We start from the raw sequence: 26538 nt of genomic DNA, 5'->3' as shown, positions 1-26538 counted from the left end.
AAGTATCACTACCAAGATGCAGTAGCAAAAAAATGTCAGACTCAACTTGTGTTCTAATTTTGTGCTGGACATTATTCCTGGGATGTCTCACACATATCTCAAATTGAATACATTCAAAACCAAAAAGCATTAACACTCCTTTCTTTTACCCTCAAAACTTGCTTCTTCTCTTTTAGTCCTTAATATACTCAATAGCATCATCATTTACCCATATCTCAAATTAGAAACCTGACTTTCTTTTTGATTTCTTCTCTGCTCTAAATTTTTATGTAACAAAATTCAAATAAATAATTTACCTAGGACAGATTTAAGTGCTACAACATATGGTGCTGAAATCTGATTCAGTAGGCAAAGGCAAAAGAAATTCATTATTTAAAATAAAAAAATCCTGATATCTGAAATTGGATTTTGAAGTCACCGAATTAGACTATTCTTGTACTAATGAAGTTTTAGTCTGAGAGTTCTTGATTGGTGACAAATGCCTAGTAACAGCTGCCTTTAAAGTGGTCATTATTGCTGAATACCATTCTCAAAACCTCCACTCAGCCCAAAGGTTTTGTTTTGTTTCTATTCATTATTCACATCCCTGGTGAAATCCTAGAGAGGCCTTCTCTGATCATCTATCTAAGTGAGGTTTCCCTCCTATGATTTTTTATCGTTACAACTTTTTCATTTCTTCTTAACATTAATTTCAACTTATAATTATTATTGTGAAATTACAATCATTAGTATTTATGTTTATCTACCTATTTATTTTAATATACCATTGACTAAACTGTAAGGTTTAGGACAGGGCTTATATCTGTCACTGACATAAAAGCACATATAAGAGCATGTAGTTTAGAATCAATTAAGCTGTTTTATAATTTGAGACTTTTAATAGAAGGATTAATTTGACTTTCTTTACTCCATAAAAAAAAAATCAATATTCAAACTAGTTTTTTATTATACCCATAAAAGTTTAAATTTAAAATTAGATAAAAGCAATAATTTATCTTTGAAGTAGACATTCTAGTGCTGATCAAAATTATCTAAAAGGAATAGAATCTTATTCCTAGATAAAAATAGAGGAAAACAATTCTTCGAAAAAAAGATATTCATATACACTGTTTTATTTGAATTCATTGTCAGTTTGAACATCTAAGCATTAACTAAGGAAAAAATATCAAGACAAGCTACTTGCTGCCCCAAAGTTTTGCAATAAGCAAAATAACTTAAGAAATGTGAACATTTTTATTTTTAGGATTTCACTTTAGCAAATTTAGAAACACTAAGTGATTTTAAAAATTGTATTTTATACTCCCTTTGTAATTAAAAGTGTAATCACAAAGTTTTAAAAAGGCTCAGGAACTATTACGTATAATTAAATTTAGCTTAACATATTTATGTTCACAGTATATTATTAGGGAAAAAAATACCGTGTCTTGGATAGTTATGTATTTCCAATACCTTGGTCCTAATATTTTGTGAATGACTAAACATTTATAGTGGACTTAACTTTTAGCTTTAATTATTTCCCAGACTTTATAAATGAGTAAAGATTGTACAGGCGGAATTTAATGCAAACAATAAATTATTTTGTTTCAAAAATTTAAAAGACATGGATGAGAGTCTTCTATCCAGTTCAAGTCTTGAGAACTCCATGTTTTCATTCAGTTAAAGATGTAGCTGACTGGCTTGAATGGCATTAACATACATTTCATATCAGGAATGTTCTTACAGTTTTTCTTTATTTAAGATTTAGGAACTCAATTTTTTAAAATTATAAAATTAGTATCAGTTATTTTTGACACAAGTCTAAAAACAATGATATACAACAGCAACACTCTGAAGACTGCTGAGAAGGTTGTACCATGGAACATAAAAGCAACTGCACTACACATATCAAGAACTGCTTGATATCATTTCTAGTTAAATCTAATTATAACATTCATAAAACTCATAGAAAAGTTGGAATTGAGGAAGACAGCTACATAAGTCCTTAAATTTGATGACAGAGAAAAAGCCACAGTTTGAAAAATTACCTGCGGATCCCTAGAATAATTTAAGTGTATAGCCTGATAGCTAACACTATAAGAAGGAATGTTACTATTAACTTTTTGATGCCAGTATTGGATCTATCACATAGAAAACTCAAAAGCAGCAACAACTAACATAACCAGGGAAGGGACATTCCAAAAGACAGCAGTCAGAGACATAATTAAGTTTGCTACTTAATTTATCATATACGTGAAGATGTGGGCAGCAAATAAACGTCTAAACCTTTTTCCCCCCATATGTGATTTGACACTTGGGAAAAAGTATAAAAAATAAATACTAAGATACTTCCTCCCTCCCCAAAAGGTTGGCATTAAAACTTTCTTTCTAATCATTTTAGATTTGTTTCCGAATATTAGGCAGCAACATTCCAAGTTGAAGATATTTGAAAAAATTTGGAATGATACTAGAGCAGGGAGCTACCCCAGCCTGGACAAGTTAAAAAAATCCCTCTGGTAACATTATTTTATTGTGTTAATTTTGCTGTTTATTGGCCACAAATACATTCATCCTCTGCATAAACAAATAACTTCAGTATGCTAAAAAATAGCAGCTCTACAGCAAAGAAATAGGAGCTACAGAATATGAGAGCTGTAGCAGTGATGCAGGAGTAGACATTTTGCATGAAATTTCTATTGTCCTACTATTGACCTAATAAGACAGTTTGTGAAACAGTAGGTGATAACTATATTATCTTGCATGCAATCCAACCTTGACAAACAGAGGGAAATATTGGTTAGTTTTCCCAGATTTACATAGTAGAGCAGGTGTAAGGTGCCAAGGAACTGCACTTACTTTTGGTGTTGGGCAGGAAGCTGTGGAAAGGCGAGATGTAGCCTGAGCACGAGGTGATTCTGAAGGAGTAGTGCTGAGGGAAGCTGTGTCTCGTGGGAGCACCTGAACGCCACGAGAAATGATGGAGTCTGGAATCTGAGCAAGGGGAACAAGTATGGTTTAATATTCTGAAAATACCAACATGTAAAATCAATACCCACACGTGTTTTTCTTTTGACATTCTTTGCTGCTTAGCTCTCATATTTGGTCTCACTTACTGTTAGGTATAAATGCACCCAACAATTTGGGATAGAACAGAAATCTTCAGATCTAGAATATTTTCCCTGGCCAAATAATATTTCACAAAACTTTTATGAGAGGCATATAGTATTGTGGATAAGGGTAAAGTGTTTGACATTCACGTACTGCCTCTGCCATTTAACAGTTATTTAATTCGTAGGTATCTTCCATTTCGCTTTTAGATTCATTCTCCACCCTCCTTCACTCTCTGCTCCAAGATGACCTGTATGGATAGAACCAACAAGCTATTTTGTGCTTTCTGGTTTCTATTTGGGTTCAGCCAAGGGGAGGCACTGTCAGGAAGCTGAAGGGTTGGAGGAGAGTATGGTCTGCTATTTATTCCCCTGGCTTCTTCTCTACCAGGTCACCATAGGTTGGCTAAGATCACAGACCCTGTCAGATGACCCTATTTACAGCTCTTTTCTGGATTCCAACAGCAGCTCCCCACCTCTGCCCCATTTGGACTAGGGGTACTAATAATTAATTCCCACTATTACTAGTCCCAGGGCACTGCATTATGCCTTGCTGCTTTCTCTAAAATCTGCCCAAACCTTTGTAAATGCCATAGTCCCTTATTAAATTCTTCTCAATTTTCTGTATGTTATGACTTCTGCTGGGACACTGATGAATGTATTTTTAAAATTGCCATTTCCTTTATCTAAAAGATGAGGATAATAGCAGCATCTGCCTCACTGGATTACTTCTGAGGGTTAAATAAGATAATGTATATAATTACACTAGCACTTCCAAGCAATAAATACTTAATAAATGTTGGCTATTATTATTTCATGATACCTATCAACATGATAAAGACTGATGTAATTGAGTAGCACTATTCTAAAAATATACAAATATAAGGACAAATATTGTGGATTACTTTTACAATTAATATTTATGTTAATTATAAAATTTATTTTAAATTTTAAAATAACTATGCATAATTTAGTTTATGATCAGGGCTAGTCTGACCAAGAAAAAAGAGAGAGAAAACTCAAATTATTAAAATCAGGAATGAAAGTGAGGACATTACTATTGATCTCACACAAATAAAAAGGATTATAAGAGAATACTATGGACAATTGTATGCCACCAAATTGGATAACCAAGATGAAATGGACTAATTCTTAGAAACACAGAAACTATCAAAATTGATTCAAGAAGAAATATAAAATCTTGAATAGACATATAACAAGTAAAGAGATTGAATCAGTAATCAAAAAACTTCCAAAAAGGAAAAACTCAGGATGAGATGGCTTCACTAAAGAATTCTATCAAATGTTTAAAGAACTAATGCAAATCCTTCACAAACTCTTCCACAAAACAGAAGAGGAGGAAACAGTTTCTAACTAATTTTATGGGGCCAGTATTACCCTGATATCAAACACTAGTGAAGACATGACAGGAAAAGAAAACTAAAGACCGATATCCTTTATGAATATAGATGCAAACATCTTAAACAAAATAACAGGAAACTGAATCCAACAGCATTATTAAAAAGATTATATACCATGGCTAAGTGGGATTTATTCCGTGAATGTAAGGGTGGTTTAACATAAGAAATATAATCAATGTAATACAACATAAAATAGAATGAAGAAAAAAAACCCTACACAATCATCTCAATTGATGTAGAAAAAGTATTTGACAAAATAGAACACCCTTTCATGATAAAAACACTCAGAAAACTAGGAATAGAAGGCAACTTCCCCAACTGGATAAAGGGCATCAATGAAAAACCCAGAGCCAATATCTTACTTAAGGATGAAAGACCAAAGACTTCCCCTTAAGATTAGCATCAAGGATGTCTGTTCCCACCACTTCTTTTCAACATTGTACTAGTTCTAGCCAAGAAAATTAGAAAGAAAAAGAAATAAAAGGCATCCAAACTGGAAAGGAAAAAGTAAAACTACTTCTATTCATAGATGACATGAAAAGGATTCTTTAGGATTATATATATATACTATATATAAGTTATATATAGTATATAATATTCTATAGTCTCTCTCTCTAATATGTATACTAATAAAATAAAATCAGCAAAGTTGCAGGATACATAAAGAACACACAAAAATCAGTTGTATTTTTACACATTGAAAAATTCAAAAAGAAAATTGAGAAAGCAATCCCATTTACAACAGCATCAAAGAGAATAAAATATTAAGGAATAAATTTAACCAAGGAGGTGCAAGACTTGTACACCGAAAATTACAAAACGTAAATAAATGGAAAGACATATATTATTAAGATGGCAATACTACCCTAAGGAATCTACAGATTCAATGCAATCCCTATCAAATCCCAACAGAATTTTTTGCAGAAATAGAAAAACCCATCCTAAAATTTATATGGAATCTCAAGGGACTCCATATAGCAAAAACAATCTTGAAAAATAATGTTGGAGCACTCACACTTTCCAATTTCAAAACTTATACTTCAAAGATACAGTAATTAAAACAGTGTAATACCAGCATAAGGATAGACATATAGACCAATGGAACAGAAATGAGCATCCAGAAATAAACCCTCTTACCTTTAAGGTTAATTAACTTTTGATAAAAGTGCCAAGACAATTAATGGAAAGGAACAGTCTTTTCAATAAATTGTGCCAGAACAACTGGATATCTACCTTTAAAAAAATGAAGTTGGTCCCTTACCTCACACTACATACAAAAATTATCTCCAAATGGATCACAGACCTAAATGTAAAAGCTAAAATGACAAAATTCTTAGAAGAAAACATAGGGGTAAATATTCATCACTTGGATTTCATAATGGATTATTAGAATATGATAGCAAAAGCACAAGGAACAAAAGAAAATTTAGACAAATTGAACGTCATCAAAATTAAAATCTTTGGTGCATCAAAGGACATTAAGAAAGGTTGAAAGGACAACCTACAGAATGGGAAAAAATATTTGCAAATCATATATCTGTTAATGGTCTAGTATCCAGAATACATAAAAGTCACAACTCCACAACAAAAGACAAAGTAACACATTTAAAAAAACCATCATTTTAAAAAAAGAGGCAAAAGACTTGAATAAACATCTCTCCAAAGAAGATATACAAATGGCCAAGGTGCAACAGGGAAAGATGTCCATCATCATCAGTCATTAGGGAAATGTAAATCAAAATCACAATGAGATATATAGCTACCCACTCAATGGCTATAATTAAAAAAAGGAAAATAAGAAATGTTGGTGAACACGTGGAGAAATTTATACGTTGCTGTTGGCTATGTAAAATGGTGCAGCTCTGCAGAAAAAGTTTGGTGGTTCCTCAAAAAGTTAAACACAGAATTATCCTGTGACCCAACAATTCTACTCCTAGGTACATATCCAAGAGAACTGAAAACTTGTGTTCAAACAAAAACTTGTACACGGATGTTCATAGATACATTATTTTAATAACAAAGAAGTGAAAACAACCCAAACGTCCATCAGTTGATCAACGGCTAAATAATATGTGGTATATCTATACAATGGAATATTGTGCAGTTGTAAAAAGGGGCAACACATACAACAAAACAGATGAACCTTGAAAACGTGACATTAAGCTAAAGAAGCTTGAGATAAAGCTCATATTGTCTGATTCCCTTTATATGTAATGTCCAGAGTAGGCAAATCCATAGAAACAGAAAGCAAATTAGTGGAAAGGGGGGAGGAAGTATAAGGAATGAGTGATTAATGGATATGGTGTTTTTGGGGGGTTGATAAAGCATTCTGGAATTAGACAGAGGTGATGGTTGCACAAAATTGTGACTGTACTAAAGCCACTGAATTGTACATTTCAAAATGGTTAAAATGGTGAATTTTGTGTTATGTGAATTTTAATTCAATTAAATTTAAAAAAGAATCCTTCCCTAATCCAGCATAATGAAAATGTTGTCCTCTATCAATCTATAAAGCTTTATAGTTTTGCCTTGCTTATTTAGATTCCTAATTAACTTAGAATTGATTTTTGTATATTGTATGAGATGGGGGACCAATTTCATTTTTTTCATGTGGACAGCCTGTATCATTTATTGAAAAAAGAACTTCTCCACTAATGTGTAATACAAACTCTGTTATGTATCAAGTGTCCATGTGTGTTGGTGGTTTTGGGGCTTATATTCTGTTCCATTGGACTAACTGTTAATTCTTGTACCAATAATGCACTACTTTAACTATATTAACTCCTGATATTTATAGAGCAGGTCCCACTTTGTTCTTTTGACATTAATTTTTCATATTAAAGAGTGTCTTGGTTATTTGGGGCCCTTTGCATTTCCATTCTATATAAATTTTAGAAGCAGCTTGTCAGTTTCTCTTCCTCCCTGTCTTAATTAAACACACACACACACTCTTAGGAAGTGTTAGAATTTTATTTACCACATTTGTACAGGAAATATAGAAAAGTTTTGAAGGATACCCCTCTAACTAACAAAAAAGTGTCTACTTCTGGGGTAGCAGGAAGGCAAATGAGAATGAGATAAGAGGGTGGTTCAAATGGATACCAATCTTATTTATGCTTCATTTTTAGATTTTAATAAGGAGAATGTATTCACATATTACTTGTACAATTAAAAAAACTTAGTGAAAACCATGAGAGGGAGTGTTTCAAAAATCAAGAAATGGTCAACACACTCAACAACTAGAGAGAAGGAAAAGAATGAGAACAATGTCTTGCACACAGTTGACACAATAATTATTTCCTTAAAAACAAAGAAATAGAAGCAGCCATTAACTGAGAAATACAAGCTCTCTTTGACAGAAGGAATGGAACAAAGTTTAAACTCAGAAAAATAGTTTAAGCAGAAAGGACAGATGTTTAGCCTTGATGGTCTTTATTTTACTATGACAAGAAACAAGAGGAGAGAATAGGGGAAATGAGGATGTGAAAAAAGGTAAAGGACTGAAATTGCAATTCTTCAATGTATATAAAAGAGACGAGAGATGAACCAAAGGCTTGCCAAGGAGTAGTGAGGATCCACCTAGGGTAAGTAGAATTTGTACTGGGTTAACTCAGCATAAATGAGAAGGAGAAATGCCAAAATCACTTCCAAAAGAAATAACATTCCTACTTTTAGAGAACTAATCTGTATTCCTATTTTCTTATGCACTGATAGCATGGAGAAAACAATTTGTCCCAGTTGATCTCAAACCCTATGTAGATATGCAATGTAATTTCAACTGTGAATTTTTAAACAATAGAATTTTCCTCTTTAAGGGAAATTATAACAGGAATACACACTTTCTTAGGAACTGTGCTGATTCTTTCTATGTTGCTGTTTTGCCCTAAAGCTAATTTGACTAATTAGGTGAACACTTCTAAAAGAAGAAAGTTATATTATCAAAATGAGAATACAAAGCCAAAGTACCATTTCCCCTTTTGAACTCAATAGTCTTTTGAAATGCCAGTAAGAATACCAATAAAGTAAACACACAAATTTGTACTCTGATGCTAAGGAAATTCATAAGCGGGCATAAATTTCTCCTTTGAATCATTATTTTCCATCACTTAAATTTTTTTTGTTTTGAAAATATGTTTAAATTTACAGAAAAGTCACAAGATTAATACAACAGAAGATCTCTCTGTTATTTGGATTTAATTTTGGGAAGCTAGTGAGCAAATTTATAATCACTGGAGTGAGTCTTCTAAAGCAGCCATGTATGAAGGAGTATGGCTTCCACAACCACAGTGTGTCAGTCTCCATGGTAAGGCTATTGGAATTCTTGTCCAGCTTGCTGGTTAGCTTCATCATGTATACCCTTTCCTAGTAATTTCTCTGTTTAGAGGCCTTTAAGGTAGGTTGCATTTTCTAAAAATCCTACTAGACATCCAAGTGTGCAATACAGGATCTGAACTAATAATAAAAATAGATCACATATGAATACCAAAATGGGTTCAAAATATACTTCATCTATCTTCCCAGGGCTTGTGATACTGATCCTTTAGAGGCTATGATTAAGCGTTAAGAAAATTTTACTAAAGAACAAAACTACCAAACCAGTGTATCTTGAGTTCAGTAAGGTATTTGACAAGTCATTCATAAAATTCTTGTGGACAAGATAGAGAAAGTAGGTTTTGATGGGCTAGAAGAGAAATATATGTTAGCTGGTTAAGCAATTATAACCAACAGGGTTTCTGGTAGTATGTGAAATGGTCTATCCTAAATAAAAGTTCTACCAGTGACTTGAATGAAAGCATGATAAACATATCTGCAGATGACAGAGATAGAAAGGACAGGTAATATACCGATGGCTGATAGAGATTTTAAAAAGATCTTAAGCTAGACTGATCAGTTGAATGCAGCAAAATAAAATTTAATGAGAATAAATATGAAGACCTGAATTTAGATTAAAATTGATGCTATAAAAAATCTACAAGAATTTATGAATCATATTTACAAAGAAAAGCCACATTTTATGATTTCATCTAGATAGTGAACATATGAAGTATGACTATAACAGAGCTTTTATTTATGAAAATAAAACTTTAAATATTCACATGAGTCTGTTTCTTTACGTGGACTATTTATACGTATTAAAATTATTCTCCCATTGGTTAAAATTATTCAGGATTTTTCTTGTTCTCAGTGGTATTTATCAGAGTCCTTATTATGATTTGTTTTCCCACATAAGTTTGCCTTCCAAAAAAATTAAAAAGTATAATCTTGCTGATACCTGTATTCCAGTATGAATTTCTGATGGTATATATAAAAAACTTAGAATAGTGTCTGCTATATAGCTGGCATTCAAATATTATCTATATCATTATTACTATAGTCACTTAATATATTGGCTTATTATAGGGAGAGAACATGCTGATTATTTGTCTATTTCATGGAAGAATCTTTAGACATCATGGGAATTGATAAATATACCTTGGTTTTTTTGTATCTATTTTGTGAAGTTGGTTAATGGACATCTATTCCTTGGAGATGGATGATGCATCATATTTTTTTGATGGAACATATTTAACAAATATTACTACAGTGTATACTATGTGCCAAACTGTGCTAGATATTGGATAGATCATATAAACTAAGAGAAATGATCTTGTCCTCATGGAGCTTACAGTCTACACATATAGAAATGAAACACATGAATAAGTACTATATCATTGTTAAGTGTGATAAGTAATATAAAGGAAAAGAACAAGGTGCTATGAGAGAGAATAACTACAAGCATAATTTAGACTGGAGGAAGCAGATCAGAGAAGTCTTTCTGTGAGGAAGAGATACTTCAACTGGGACAGAAAGAATAAATAGAAGTTAGCCAGGCAGAGTGGTGTTAAGAACATTTCAGGTAGTGGGGACAACACGTTCCCCGAGGCAAGAAAAAGCTTGATGAAGCTTAGTGAGCAACGAGGAGAGGGAGAGGAATGGTAAGAGAAGGGCCTAGAAGAGTAGGGAGGAACCAGGACATGTAAAATCTAGCAGAACATGTCAACGAGTTTTGGTTTTATTCTAATGTAATGAGAATCCATTGAGGGTTTCAAGTAGAGAGGTGACATGATTTACTTCATGTTTTAAAAAGCTGACTCTGGCTATAAGGGGAAGAATTAATTGAAGAGAGGAAGGAGAGACTAGCCACGGAAAAAATTAAGGTGAAAGATGACGTTGGGTTAAACCAGTTTGTTCCCTGGGAACTTATTATGCCAAGTAGTTTCAAAAGAACCACCGATAAATCTCATAGGATTTCCTAAAATGGAATTTGGAAGAGTAGACCAGGTTCTCATCTCATGAGAACACTAATAGTTATGATACACTTATAAAACTGGTTCATTTAAGAACATATTTTCTCATATTGCATTGTGAGTTCCTCAAGAGCTAAGCCCAAGTCATACGTAATCATTTAAAAAGTCACAGCATCTAGCAGAGTGATACATACATATTGTCAAAATAACTATTTGGTGAATGAATGTAATACAAAAGAAAAGATAAATATAGACTGGATTTATGAAAGGATTTATGGAGGAGGCTGGACTTTAGCTAGCACAGGAGTTCTTAATCTAAGGTATCTGCCCTGCAATAGTACTCAACATTGGTGTGTGTGAGCCTCTGGAGAGGGGCAGCAACATTAATCACGTTCCCAAAGGTCACCACCTATAAAAATGTAAGAACCACTGAGCTAGGCCTTAAAAGAAGGCTAAAGGTTGAATAAGAAGGAAAAGGAAATAATTGTTCAGTTGGGCAAGGGAGAGAGGAGGTGTGAAGGGAGAACTGAATAAGTAACATCTGAAGGTTGAGTCAGATCAGTGAGGATATCAACCCCCTAATATTAAATGTTTACTTTTATCCAGATACAGTGTTAAGTGCTTTTACAACCATTTTCTTATTTGAATGTTCATAACTCACTTATGAAGTAAGAGGTGGCTTAATATCATTATTATTCCTATCTTAGAGAAGACTGGGGTTTAGAAAGGAGAAGCAATTCACCCAATGTCATAGAGCTAATAACTGACGAAACTGAAACTATCTGATGTCAAAGCTCATGTTGTTAAGTAAAGCACAAAGTATACTGTTTTCCAGATTTGGAAAAGGTCTATGTAGTTTATTTTAATACAGCTTCCTATTTATTGATAATTTTTGTGAAAAACTCATGAGAACATGTATTTGTCAGCTCAAATAATAATTACTAATTCACCACACATACATACATAACCAGTCTACAATATTCCTCAAAGGTCAATGCTAGGAAAAAACAACTAGCATCCTAGCAAGTCAACCCCTTTATTAGCAACTACAGTAGTGATATAAAAATGTCTTGGCTTTTCTAATTCAAATTTTGAGAAAATCAAACAGCCATTTATTATTAAAGGTCATCTAGCCCTCTACAAAATCCTGCTATGTGGCATCCATATGAGTAGAAACAAACAAATAATAGTATAAGCAATAAAAAAGCACACTAGGCTTGTGGACATCTTGAACAAAAATTTTATTTTCTTTTGTAAACATCCAGGCAAACATCCAGGCATCACTGTATTCGTCTCACATCTCAGAAAAATTGTAAAAGACTGAAGTGGACAAAAAATATTACTAGGTGTCCTGTGTAGTGGACCATTCTGGATTATCTGCACTGCTCACAGTCTTTTAGCTTTTTTACAACTCAAGTTGTAAAAACTGATAGTAAAGTAAATGGTTTCCGTCTAAAGGACTCTTTCGTACCATGGAAGTGCGATGAACTGCCTTGCAGATAATGACCAAGTGTTGCATCTATTTGTAAATTCATTTCAGCCTCCCAATGCCTAGATATTTATGTTCTTCGAATTTTCCTGTGAACCAGTGGTAACATCTTTCTGATTCCTTCATTAATTAATGAATGAAATATCATCTTTGATATGTAGCCATTTGGCATTTGTAATAAAGTTAGGATTTTACCTTTAAAAAAATTTATTCCTTAACAGTTTTAGAGATCATCCACTGAGATGTCCCATGGATTCAGCTAATAAAACCAGGTAGACTGCATTGCCAGAGGAGTGCACTTGTAAGCACTTGCTTAAGCTCACATGTATTTTTTCTTGGTAACCAGAGGTGAATCCCAAATGCCCATAGAACTTTACTTAGATGACTGTTTCTCTAGTTTTAAAGAAACTTAAAAAAAAAAAGAAAACCATCATATTGATTTATGTTTGTTTTTGTTTCTGGTTTGTGCACTGCCAGGAAATTACTGCCCTCTGGTGGCAGCAGTGCCTGGGACTTTGCTTTTATGGTCTGACCATTTGGTGATCTCTGTAAATGGATTACAGAAGTCTATTCATTGCTGGGTGACAGATGATGAGAATCATGTTTATAGTCCTTTTTATTTGTCTATTTCTCCATTTTGAGCTGAAAAAAATTAAGAATTTGGTGCCCTCTGGGAAGGAGAACAGGTCTTTGGTTTTTTGTTTTTGGTGGGGATGAGTTTTTGTGTTTCCGTGTTTACTCTGGACCTGTAGCTTAAGTTGTAGAATTGAAACTATGAGCTCTCTCTGTATTTGTGTGTCTGTAATTCAGAAAGACCTTTACCTATTGTGTTAGTGTGAAATGTTTCCCAATCTCTGGAAAGTATTAATTAAACTATATGGTCTATTAAATTAAAGGAGCTCAGTTGTAACTGGCTTAGGAGATAAAAAAATGCTTAAAGAAGTCAATTAGTTTTATAATTCTCCCAAACAAGGAAACTGAATTTCTCATACTTCAAATATGCTAGACTTAAGAAAAAACTTCTAATAGAAACTAACTCATAAATATTTTAAGAATCCATGTTCATATAATTAGGGTAAATCCTTGGCAAACAAGACTAGCTTAATAATTTTGGTTTTAAAAATTGTGTCTTTAAAAAAATTTATCAATGTTAAATATAACACAAGTATACATTTTGTTTTCCTTGGGTCATTTTCCCTAAATGTACTCAGGTTTACTGAATGAACAAGTTAACATTACATAATGCTTAGAATTATGAAAAAATATATTTAATGTTTGACTAAATTGAATCATTAGTCTGACAAATTATATTTCAACAGTATTTATGTTTTTAGCATGCCCGCTTGAAGATAATTTCCATGATCTTTAGGTAACAAGTTTTGGACAGACATTAACTTCAGTTAATTACTGGATAATCATTAGATTCCTAGATAATTTTTAAACAAGATAAAATTAGGAAACTGATTGCTAATCATAATTAAAAATCTTCTTATTGTGGTGAAATATACATAAAATTTACTATTTTAACCAGTTTTAAGTGTATAATTCAATGGCATAAGGTAAACTGACAATGTAATACAAACATCACCACTATCCATTTTCAGTACTTCTTCACCATCGGAAAGAGAAATTCTGTATCCTTCAAACAATAACTCCCCATTCCCCGCTTTCCCCAGCCCCTGGTCACCTCTATCCTATTTTCTGTCTCTATGAACTTGACTATTCTAGGTACCTCATGTAAGTGGAATTACACATTTGTCCTTTTATGTCTGGCTTATTTAACTCAGCATAATGTTTTCAAGGTTCATCTATGTTGTAGAATGTATCAAAAAACTTAATTTCTTCTTGTGGCTCAATAATATTCCATTGTATGTATATACCATATTTACGCATTTGAACATCAATGGACATTTGGGTTATTTCCACCTTTTGGCCATTGTGAATAATGCTGCTATGAACATTCGTGTACTAGTCCTTGCTTTCAATTCTGTTAGATATATATCTAGAAGTGAAATTGTTTGATCATATGTTTAACTTTTAGAGAACCACAGAAGTGTTTTTCACAGTGGCTGCACCATTTTACAATCCCTCTAGCAACACACAAGGGTTCTAATTTCTCTACATACTTTGCCAACACTCATTTTTAATATTTTTGGGAGAGGGGGAGATTCTTTGGTGTTTTTTGAAATAGCCATCCTAATGGATATAAAGTGGTATCTCATTGTGGTTTTGATTTGCAGTTCCCTAATGACTAGTGATGTTGACTATTCATGTGCATATTGCTATTTGTATACCTTCTTTGGAGAAATGTCTATTCAAATTTTTTAATTGTGCAGTTTCTTTTTTCACTATTGAGTTGCAGGCATTCTTTATATATTCTAGATATTAATCCTTTATCAGACATATGACTTGCCAATATTTTCTTCCATTCTGTGGGTTGTCTTTTCACTCTTGATAGTGTTCTTTAATGCACAAGTTTTTAATTTTGATGAATTCCAATTTATCTATTTTTTCTTTTGTTACATTGATTACTAATCATAATTTTAAGTTTATGTACTTTTGTTTATTTTTATTTGCTATATAGATGGTAGAGTTTTGTGTCATGTTTATGAACATGCTTCTTTTTGCTATTTTAACAAGTAGTCAAAGGATTGCATATTGTAGAAAATTTCATTATGTATGTTCATGATCTTTGCTGTCTATTAAAATAAACATGTCAGATAATTCTTAATTATCTTTTTTTAAATGATTTTTTTTCTTAAGATTTTTTTTTTTTTTTTGAGGAAGGTTAGCCCGGAGCTAACCACTGCCAGTCCTCCTCTTTTTTGCTGAGGACGCCTGGCCCTGTGCTAGCATCTGTGCCCATCTTCCTCTACTTTATATGTGGGATGCCTACCACAGCATGGCGTGCCATGTCAGCACCCGGGATCTGAACTGGCGAACCCCGGGCTGCCAAGAAGCAGAACGTGCGAACTTAACCGCTGCGCCACCGGGCCAGCCCCTTAATTATCTTAATTCATAGAGAAACCCCTCAGGTTTTCTGTATGAAACAGAAATGACTTACTCTCATTAGAGGTTATAATTCACATGAATCACTGAGACTATGTTGGTAACAACAGTGACACAGAAACACAATTGAGCATGTGCTTTTCTTTTTTTAAGGGAAAAAAAGTTTTGTCCTAAAGCAGCAATTCTCAAACTTTTTGGTCTATGGACCCCTTTACATATTTAAAATTTATTTAAAATTTCTACAGTTTTTGTACACATGAGTTATAACTATTAATGCTTACTGAATTAGAAATCAAAACAAAACAAAATGAAAATTTAAAATACTTAACTCATTTGAGGAAAGCAATGATTAACACATTGCATGTTAAGTAAATTATATCACCATATTATTACGAAGATAGTTTTCATCTTGTGGATCATCTAAGAAATGCAGTCCTAAAGTAAAGTATCAGAGTATTTGAAAGAACATAATGAAGAATAAAACTTGGAAAATGAAGTTTATTTCTTTTGATTTATAATACCTGAGCCTGAAGATAAGTTACAAAATTTGTTAAAATATTCAAGTTCACTTAATTTTGATGAGCCTTTTTTCCTTGGCTTACTGATCAGTCCCTTTACCTACTGTCTGTCTACGTAATTTTCCTAGACAGGAGAGATGCTGTGTCTTACCAGAATAATTTTCTGTGCTACATGTTAACTCCATTATATGCTTGAGCGTTTAAGGGAGAAAAACCAAACAACAAAAGTTCCTTACTTATGCAAAAGCTAATTCTTACCAATTGCGTTACCTTTTATGCTTTAAAAAATGTTTTACTGTCATTTTAATTAAAAATGCAACCAAAAATTATTTCTCAGGCTTCCATGATCATATCTCAAATCAAGTGTCCAAATTTCCTCTGACAACTCATAGATATAGAACTTTAAAAAAATTTCGGGGTATTTTTTTCACCTAAAACTATCTTTGAGACTTCCCAGTAGGTTCCTGGAAATCACAAAAATTTGTTTTTCCAGCACAGAAAAAGAGTGATGAAAGATATAACTAGGTTTGTTACATGCATTACAATTGCAAATTTCATGGGAATTTGTCATATCAAAAGAGAAGCCCAGCCTTCTCCCAGTTAAAATTATGTAAGTAAAATGTTATTAATATAACTATTTCAGAAATTGTATGCTTTATGTAAAGTCCCTGGAGAATTGTCAAATACCCTCTGTCCCTAATGTTTTTACTCTAAGAGGATATACTGCTCAAAACTCTTTTGAAATAGTTATATTCTATTCTCCAATAGAGAATTTACTCTATTCCATTCTGGTATTACTGGTTACAGTTAATAACTACAGCTATTATGTTTCTGTCATCTACAGACGTAATTTTTTTTTTTTTGAGGAAGATTAGCCCCGAACTAACATCTGCCGCCAATCCTCCTCTTTTTGCTGAGGAAGACTGGCCCTGAGCTAATATCCGTGCCCATCTTCCTCTACTTTATATATGGGATGCCTACCACAGCATAGCCTGCCAAGTGGTACCATGTCCGCACCTGGGATCCGAACTAGCGAACCCCGGGCTGCCGAAGCAAAACGTGTGAACTTAACCAGTGCGCCACCGGGCCAGCCCCTACAGATGGATTCTGATGCTTGCTTGAAAGTTATTCTATAAGCTATAGGCCAGAGCTTGTGTATTCAACAAAGAAGGATATTTTCACAAGCCTCATACCAGATACTTCAAGCTACCGACACTTCAAAGAATATACTCTTGGGTACAGACTTCTGAAGTGTCATTGCTTAGACAACTTTTAGACCGTAACAGCCGACTGAGTATTTTCAAAATCCTTTTTAGTGCAGAAGCTGAAAGCGTCATGAAAGTAGACTGCTAAGCTAAGATCCAGTGAAATGAGAATTAATTACATAGGACTGAAGAAGAATTTTTTTCCTGGCTGCTTGTTTGGAATATCATTGATGTTTCAAATGTTCTATTTTCTGGATGTGTGAGGAAGCTCTTTTTCTTTCTTCTTAAGCTATGTATAACCCACAGAATTTAGTAGATCCTGATTTCTTAAAACTAAAATGAAATGTTTAAAAATGGTATTTGATTCTCACTGATACTCTCAGAATTCAGAACCTCTTACTAAGTTTTGTAACTTTTCTTGACATGATAGTGATTTCCACAGATTTAATAAAAATGTCTCCTTTTTTAACAGGATATAATTGGACAAACTGATGCTGAAACCAAGGACTTACATGGACTGTCATATTTGAGAATGGTGCTCATTTAATCAGATATGACTGCCACTTTGGAAGAACAAAGATTGGCTGTACTCAAGAGGCCAGTGCCTACAAAGCCATGCCAAGAAAAATGACCTGGTACTTGGAGTAGAGGGTTTCAGCCTTACATGTGGTAAGGAAGGTCACTAATATATGATAATGGATTTTACTGACCTGGAAAGAGAGGAACTTACTCAAATGACAAGTACTAGCAGGTGAAATCTGGTGAAGAGAGTTCCTTGGGCTTGGTTTCCTAACCTCAGGACGGCAAAAATAGAGATTTTTAAAGTAGGATCTGAGATTTCCAATGAAAAATTCCAGAGAGAAGTTAATTTTGTGGCTTCAGTATTTGCAAAACAAACTCAAGGAGGCTATATGGTTAATTAAGATCTTGCTGTACCTATATAAATAATCAAGCCAAAACTAATGAGACCAGCAATTTTTTTGTTTAAAAATAATCTTTGAAATTATGATCATAATGGGGAGGAGGGAGTTGTCAGGAAAATGGGCAAGAAAGATTATTAAATGTCCAGATTTGTATACCCTTTTGGATTATCTTCACTTGTCTTTGTCCTGAGAAGAAACAATTGAGTATTGCTCCATGTATATTAACCAAGTTTTGCATCTATTTATAAATTCATCTCAGCCTTTGTGGCTGTTGATATATGTGTACGTCCTTTGAATTTTTCTTTAAACTGGTTGCAACAGGTTACTGTTTTCTTATTAATTAATTAGTTAAATAAAATCTTTATATATATTTCCTCATTCATATTCCTCTGTTTCCAGTAGGAAACAGGGAATCTGTGTTCCCAGTGGTTCAAATAAAATCTAAGAGATGAGACCCACTTGCTCTGACTGGCCTGAACTACATGTTCCTTTAACTAAAAACTGTGACTATGTGAAATGGATATGCTGATTACATTAAGCCAACCTACCCTGGAGGTTTAGTCATTCCCACTCAAACTGTATTACTGAGAAATGTGGTATAGTGTTAGGAAGAGGGAATGGAAAATGGCTGCTGGAGAGGCAACTAACAAATATCCAATACAAGAGGCTTTCCTCAAGCCTCTTTATTTCCTGTAAAAACAAGTTGACCAGTTTGGCAATAACGAGTAATCAGATCACCGGTAACTAACTATTGGAAGAGTCAGTACATTGATCAGGTTTTACTTTCTTGATTATAAGAAGTAGATAATTGAGTTAGGAAAGTAAAGAAGTAATAAAAAGAACTCCCTAGTTAGATTGTGAACTCTATATGGGCTAGAACAATCTATTTATAATTGTATTCTGGGAACCAAGCACAGTGTTTGGCACCTACAAAGAATTCTTTAAATATTAAACTCTAAATTTACAAAGTTTATAATTTTAACCCACATATATTATTTGCTACAAATAATAACCTCTTATGACATGCAGGGTAATTATTATAATTTCCATCGTGGATATGAGAAATTGAATCTTAAATCTCGAGTAATTTGCTCCAAATATTAAGTGGTAAAGCCAGGTCTTCTAGTCAGGTCTTCTGATTTTAAGCTGCATATTTTTTTACATTATTCCACATTGCTTCACATGCCTCAGAATGTGACTAGCTGACGGAAATTGTGATTTTTCTCTTCAACAGTTAATCAGATTCTCCTTTTCAAAAGTTAATTTTTAAATTTTACTTCAATAAAGCTTGTAAAAATGAGCCAAATAGTTTGTAGAGACATTTGAAATTACTGTTCTCATATAGAGATCTGAAACACTGACCACAAACCAGGGCACTCAGAGCCAATGAGGTTCATTAATGAATTAGTGCCAGATAAGCATTCACAGAGTTAACACAGCTTCTTTAGGAGCACCAAGAACATTAAAGGCTTTCCATTTCATTATTTTCTGTTACGTATTTCTTCTTTTTCATTCTTTTCTATGGATGCTAGGTCCGAAGAACAAGAACATTATACTCTTTGATGTATAGTTCTGATTATCATTTGTCAAAGGAAGCATAAAAATCTACTTACAAAACTGCATATCTGTCAAAAAGACCATAACTGCTACTTACAAAGGATTAGTAAATATCAGCTAATAAGTAAGAAGTTTCTGGGTAATGCCATATGAGGACATCCAGTTACAACACTTAAATAGCCATTCTCAACTAGTTCCTCCAGAGAATTAAGCCGTAATAATTTAAGGAATCCTTTGTATGTAATAATTAATTTCTGTCCTATGCATCTAGAATGGTATTAGTTATGTGCAATCTTTGGAAGAACTGAACAAAAATAGGAGTCACTCAAATCATTTTCAGTGTAATAATATGAAACTGAGAATATGGTAACTTAAAAGCTTGGTTATGAATACAAAACTTGCAAATACTATAGTTTGAAAACCAAGATGATTATTGTAGTTGCTGTGTTGCTTTATAAGATGAGAATACAAAAGACAGTCCTGCTTCAAGTTTGGTACTTTTTGGAATGTTTCAAATTTATAACAAAGCCATATCTGGAGCATTCACATATGAGATGTCAACTGAAATTCATAAATAATTTTACTAATCAATGTTTAAATTTTCTACTTGGCCTTTCACTAACTCAAGCTTACTGCCAAACAGGCATGGCTTGTTGATATAAGGGTTAAAGTCCTCATTTGGTAGCATATCTTCCAAGTGTATACCTTTGGTAGTGTATCTTCCAAGAGATTATTAATGTTAGTTTTCTCCTCCATCCCCTCTGAAATTCTGGGTGTTTTTCCTAAGTATTTAAAGCCAAATTTCACTTTATTATTTGTTTCTTTTTTTCCTCTCATTTTATATCCATATTAGGGATTGAGATAGATCTTTTTGCAGCCTTGGTCTAAATTATCACTGCTTAGTCACTTATGCTTAGCAGTTTAATCTTTTCTAGCCTGGCACTTTTTACAAACTATCATTCAGCCACTGACTGAAAGAAGTGATACAATCTGAAGATTAGGAATCTCAGAATTTGTACCAAGACTCAATTCTCTAAATGGTTGTATAAGAACATAGTGAAGGAAAAGAAAATAAGATGCAAAATCATGAGGAAAAAAAGCAAGGTTAACACAAAGTACAGTCAAGAGTTGCTTAACGATGGGGATAAGTTCTGAGAAATGCATTAAGTGATTTTCTTGTGCAAACAACATCACAAAGTGTACTTACATAAACCTAGATGGTATAGCCTATTATATACCTAGGCTATATGGTGCTAATCTTATGAGACCACTGTCATTTACGTGGTCCATTGTTGATCGTCCATGTCAAAACGTCATGATGTGGCGCATGACTGTAAATATTAGCTTGGCCAATCGATTTAGATTTTAAGACAAAGTGATCCTCTTAAGGGATTATCTTAATTAAGCCAGGTAATGTTTTTAAAGGTATGTATCGAAATTGCTAAAGAAAAAAATTAACTTCTGAGCAATGAATTTCTTGGAAGTCATGTGATGAGAGCTCATTGCCACATATTACAGAATCTTAATAATTTTAGAGTACTTTAGGTAGAGGAGAAACTCTAGTAAATTACATTCCTTGATGAAATATACTCAGTGGCACTTAAACTTTCATACAGCTGAAGATCCTTCAGAATAAAACACATCTTCCATAATATGTTATAGCCTACCTCCAAGGATAGGAGATAGGCTTAATGCTTGCAAAATCATTAATGCAAAAGCCTCTTGTCTTACCCGTTCATCTGCACTGCCTGTTGCATGATGGGGATAATTGATGAGACCAGGGATGGGCTGCTCACCGTGTGCCATGATAACAGCAGGACTGGTGTAGAATGGATGCTTCTAATGCACAACACATAACAACTATGAATATAGTGACAGGAAAACATGAAACTATACAAGCAAAATGACTGGAAAGGAAAAAGGGTGAAAACAAATGGAACAATGAAATGTCAAAATTTTTCAAATGTAGAATGACAAAATCAGTTTAGATTTCAAATTCTAGAAGCTTTTTTCTTAAGACTGAAATTGATGGTAATTTTTATTAAGAGTAAAAGAGAAAGAAGATAAAATGGTTTTAAAATGTACTTATTTCACCAATCAGTTCTATAAAAATGAAACAAAACAAAACAAAACAAACCTCACACACAAGTTAAATAGTTGCTAGGCTTAAGTAAGGACTTATCATTGAATGGATCTTGAGACAGGATCACCTGGTCTTCAGTGAAAGAACCATCTACTGGTTGTCTGAATGGACACTTCAAAGGATCTCTATGATCCTTTCTAATCTGTATGTTGTCAAAAAATCCTCTCATGCTATGCTCATGGCCAAAATATCTGGATGATCCATGAAAGTTTAGGAATTACTTCATATAGTGATTTGATTTTCAGTCTTTATACTCTCAATCAATGAATAATCATTATTCCAAGAAGTGCTATGTTACTTTCTAAAGATTTTAAAGCATACTGTATGGATAATAATGTAAATCATGTTCTGTGCCTTTAAGATGACTAAATTTACTCAAGTACCTCATGGTACTCTATTTATTCTCAGAAGTATCCAAAGAGAATTTGTAATACTTTGGTACTGTCCTAATAATATTTATTACTTTATTAAATTAAAAATGCAAATATATCCGTTTCCTCTCTATACCACTAGGGTAATTTGTGCCAAGTAATATTTAAATAAGTGCTTAGTTAATTGCTGAAAAGCCTTGTCTTTTAAAAAAATCTATTAATCTTTCTCAACTAGCTTTTTGAATCGTCTAAGGTCTCTTACCTTCAGTTTGGTGCTCTTTTAAAAATCTGTGAATATTTGATGTTTTGAATATATAGATATAGTATATTTAATATGTCCACAAAAATGACATCTCCAAAGAGTTCCTAAATGTCATATTGTTTATCATTGCAGCTATTACTTCAATAGGTAACAGGAGTATCTTTAATGCCTCAGAACTCAGAACAAACATCAATGCCTTCAAGGACACTACATTATGGAGGGAACATAGCTGTGGAGTGTCATGAATATCACAGTTCTTTTTTAAGGATGCCCTGAAGAGGTATTATGGAAGCATGGAATGGAAAGAGGGATGAAGTCAGTACATTTACCTGCGGGTCCTTTAGATCTTTGGGCCTCTCTCAGCTGGCTTACCTTGGCAGCAATGGCTGCTGCAGTTATATGTGATGAAGAACTGTCTTCTGTTGAAGCAACACCACTGTCTTTCTTCTCTTCTTCTTCTTCTTCACATTGAACCCCTTTGTCTTCTGTCTGTTTATGAGGGCTAGTTGTGGGAGGAGGGGAAAGTGGAGGTGGTGGGGAAGGTAAATCTTCAAGTTCATCATGCACTTCCTTTACTTTTACAATGGCATCACGTAAAAGGTCAATGGCGTGAGGTAGAGCTGGCAGTATGAACTGAAAGCATTCCTGTATGCAAGAGGAAGAAAAAACATGAAGATGAAGCACTTTCATAGGTATACAAAATGGGAGAAATCAAATTTATTTGTGACTTTGGATCTGTATTTCTCTCCATCATCTTAAGGAATATTTAAAGCATTGCCTTTGCAATGTGAAATATGAAGTAAGCATGGCATATATTACAGTATTCTCCATAAGCTGAAGAACTACAGTACTCTATAAGCACACAATACATTTTTTAAGTTAAATGTCCTCACAACTTTGGGGTTTAAAAGATACATTATGTGAAAGGCAAGAATAGTTTTCACCTTTCTAGTAGAGCAGAGCACTAACTGAGGACTGAACTATTTTATTCCCAGTGCTAAAGTTCTGACTATCATCATAAAGTATAGCGAGACAACATTGTACAACATGTAAAAATACATACAAATTTGTACAGAGCATTGCATAAAAGTCAATTCAGTTTCCTGCTCAGGTGCCCACTATTACCTATAATGTATCACCAAAAGAAATAGCTGAGAACTTTAAAATCGGAACATAGGGATAGATATGTTTGGGAAATAAGTTTGGGCAGAGGTCTTTCTTTTATAGTTAAGGTAACTTACCTTAAAATCTAAGATGTAAAGAAATATCTTAAAATTTACGGAGGGCTACTGGAATACCTGGAAGGGTACCTCATCTTTTGACCTCTCCTTGTTTGACTCAATCACTTTATTGATAAAGATTATATAGGAAAGAATTTAACCTTGACCAAAGAGAGGTCTGGCCTTTATTCTCAGCTTTTGGGAGGTGATCTCTAGTTCCTTGGAATGTCATGACTGACAGGAACATCTTTGTTGCCTGGGGGGCTTTGGTCACTGGATAGTCTAACAGTGTGGTTTATTATGAGAGCTTTGCGAAACATGGTATCAGTTTTGCCTCTGGAAGGAAATGGAGACTAAAGCCATCAGTCTCCCCTCTGGAAAGGGCTAGACTAAAGGTCAACCATGCAGGCAATATGTGATTGAGTACCAGTAAAACTTCTGGACACCAAAGGCAAAGGTGAGAATGCCTACTTAGCAATACTCTGTGGGTACTGTCTCACATTACGATTAAGAGTAGGTAATGCTGTCCCTGACTCCATGGGAGAGGATGACCAGAAATTCCTCATTTAGTCCATCTCTTAGACTCTGCCCTATGCACATTTTCCCTTGGCTGATTTCAATCTGGAGTTTTTTCTTGTAATTAATATAGCATAACTGTGAATATAACAGCTTTCAGTGAATTCTGTGAGTCCTTCTAGTGAATTATTAAACTGAGGGTGGTTTTAGAAATCCCCTGAATTGAAACTGGTGTGAGAAGTGAGGGCAGTCTTGTGGAGTGCTCCAAGTTTGCAGTTGGTTAACTTTTGCAGCCAAAACTCCTCACAGTTGGTGTTAGAAGTGGGGTTTGCTAGAAACATCCTGACTCATTGAAACATGTGATCTGGGAAAAGAAAGGAACAGAGGGTAGGGGATGAAAAATCTTTAGAGCCTGGATGAACACAGGGTCACCCCAAGTACGGAATTGCAGCTGTGCTGCAATTAGCTATTGGAAATAAAAATTAGCAATGGAATTTCTAAATGAAAGATCCAGTTCCTAAGGAGCTGTGTCAGTGGATGCATAAAGAAATGCAAAATAACAAGAAACTAGGTAAATACACAATCTCTTGGTTATTTTCATCTGTACCAGCTAAAACGAAAGTAAGGGATAATATTGGGGGCGATCCTGAGGCTGGGCCAAACTTGGATTCTGGCTGGCTAGCCTCAGAGCTGCTTCTAAAGGAAAAAGTTAAGTCGAAGCAATAAATAGTCAATAAAGTTAGACTGATTAATAAGAGAATGGGGAAAGAGAAACTAGAGATTCAAGGGACTTGTCTTACCAGGGTGGAAATATTTAAATGGTTATTAAGAAATGAACGAATAAAGTGAATACTGATGGGGGCAAACAAAGGGCTTAATGTAGCACTTTTGTGGGTTGAATGGACAAATGGGAGCCCCTGCTGGTCTCCCAACACTGAAAGGTCCTAAACAAATCTCTATTTACCCTATTTTGGAGGAACTTAAAAAGCTAGAAGGCAAAGATGACTATAAGAAACCTCACCTTGAATCACCTTAAGTGATAGTCCCATAATCTAATCAAGATAAGGCCAGACAAAAGGATCTGGATCCCTTGGCTCAAACCCAGGCCTAGAAATCCAAGGCCATGTTGCACATGAATGGGTAAAATGGTCAGGGGATGGAGAAGAGAATTTTCTGGGACTCTTTAACATGGGAGCCCCATGTGCTGTTATTCTAAAACCACTGAAGTCCTAATGGGGTTACAGTTAGATTGGGAGGATATAGGAATGCAACAGTTGATGGGATTAAGGTGAAAGTTTGGATGAAAATTAGAACGTTTGGACAGTGAACTTTATGTTAAGTAGTGAGTCTCCTTTACCTGAATGTATTATGGGATGGATATTGTATTTGATGACTGGAGAATTCTTCTCCTACCTAGTATTGTAAAACAGAAGGCATGTAAATTCACTCCTCCGTCAATGTAGATTGGACATACTAAATGGGAACCAATAAGATTGCCTGAACCTACACAGGTCACTAATTTGCTGTACAATGGTCCTGTGTGAAGTGCAGACCGGGCTTTTGGCAAAAAGCTGTGAGTGCCACCTAGCAATAACTGCTAGGATTTTGGACCAGAAAGGTTCCATTTGAGAGATAATTACTAGCTTGCTAGTGGACTTTAATTGAGCGTCCTTCTGACTGAAGTAGATAAAATAATCTTGAAACCTGAAATACCCATAATGTCTTGGGTAATGTCTGAGAAACACTCTAGTGAGGAAGGCTATGCCCAGGAGACTTCCATAATAAAATGGAAATGGTGTATATAAGATCATGCTACCAGTAGAATGCAAGGAGGTACTCACGAGCAGGTAGCCTCTTTTCACCTAGGGCCGACTTCGGAACCACCTGAGGAGCTGCTGGATCCTATGGCCACTTGGGCCACCTGGGCGGTGCCCTATAAACAGCTTTCTAGTGATCAACAAAGAGCTGCTTGGTTTATGGATGGCAATTCCAAGATGAAGGGACAACATCCTGTTTGGAAGGCCGCCACTCTGATTGAAGAAGGTAAAAACAAATCAGCTCAATAGGCTGAACTACATGATGTTTGCCCCTATGTTTAGGTTTTTACCAAGTCATGGGAAGTGCCCAATGGCCTGGCCATATAGTCAGGCAGAAGGGCAATAGAAAACTGGTCTATTAAAGGGAGGCCGGTATAGGGTATGGCCCTTTGGAAATCACTCTGGGAATGTAAGGAGGATATTAAAGTAGGATACGATAATGCCCATCAGAAGAACCCCCTTCCAGAATTGGAAGTTGATTGGAACTGGTGAGCAGATAGCACGGTATGCTTGTTTGACATGGCCACCTGAGCCCATGAGATGAGTGGACACTGGGAGGCTGTGGCAATGCAGAGATGGGCTGAATCTAAATATATTCCCCTTGCACCCTCTGAGGCACAAAATGCCAACAAGAACTGCTCTGTCTGCTAACAAGAGAGACAGAGAATGCAGAGGGCTGTGCAGCAGATTCCACAGGGGAAGGTCCTGCACATGGCT

General features: G+C 34.5%; 1 protein-coding gene across 50 annotated transcripts in view; it reads right to left on the bottom strand.

Moving 5' to 3' along the window:
* GPHN (gephyrin) overlaps positions 1 to 26538 on the bottom strand; it is a 564043-nt gene that overhangs the window by 204239 nt on the left and 333266 nt on the right. For 30 of the 50 annotated variants that reach the window (XM_070594020.1, XM_070594022.1, XM_070594030.1 and 27 more), the window contains 3 exons: positions 22641 to 22913; positions 21224 to 21331; positions 2833 to 2967 (listed from right to left, as the gene is read on the bottom strand). In XM_070594020.1, coding sequence (XP_070450121.1) covers positions 2833 to 2967; positions 21224 to 21331; positions 22641 to 22913 — 516 coding nt within the window. The remainder of the gene's footprint in view (positions 1 to 2832; positions 2968 to 21223; positions 21332 to 22640; positions 22914 to 26538) is intronic. The other 20 variants (XM_070594056.1, XM_070594044.1, XM_070594028.1 and 17 more) reach the window with 1 other exon arrangement.

Source organism: Equus przewalskii, chromosome 25, assembly GCF_037783145.1.
Source record: "Equus przewalskii isolate Varuska chromosome 25, EquPr2, whole genome shotgun sequence".
Classification (NCBI taxonomy): domain Eukaryota; kingdom Metazoa; phylum Chordata; class Mammalia; order Perissodactyla; family Equidae; genus Equus; species Equus przewalskii.
The sequence above is the reverse complement of the archived record's forward strand: the minus strand, read 5'-3'. Positions and strand labels throughout refer to the sequence as shown.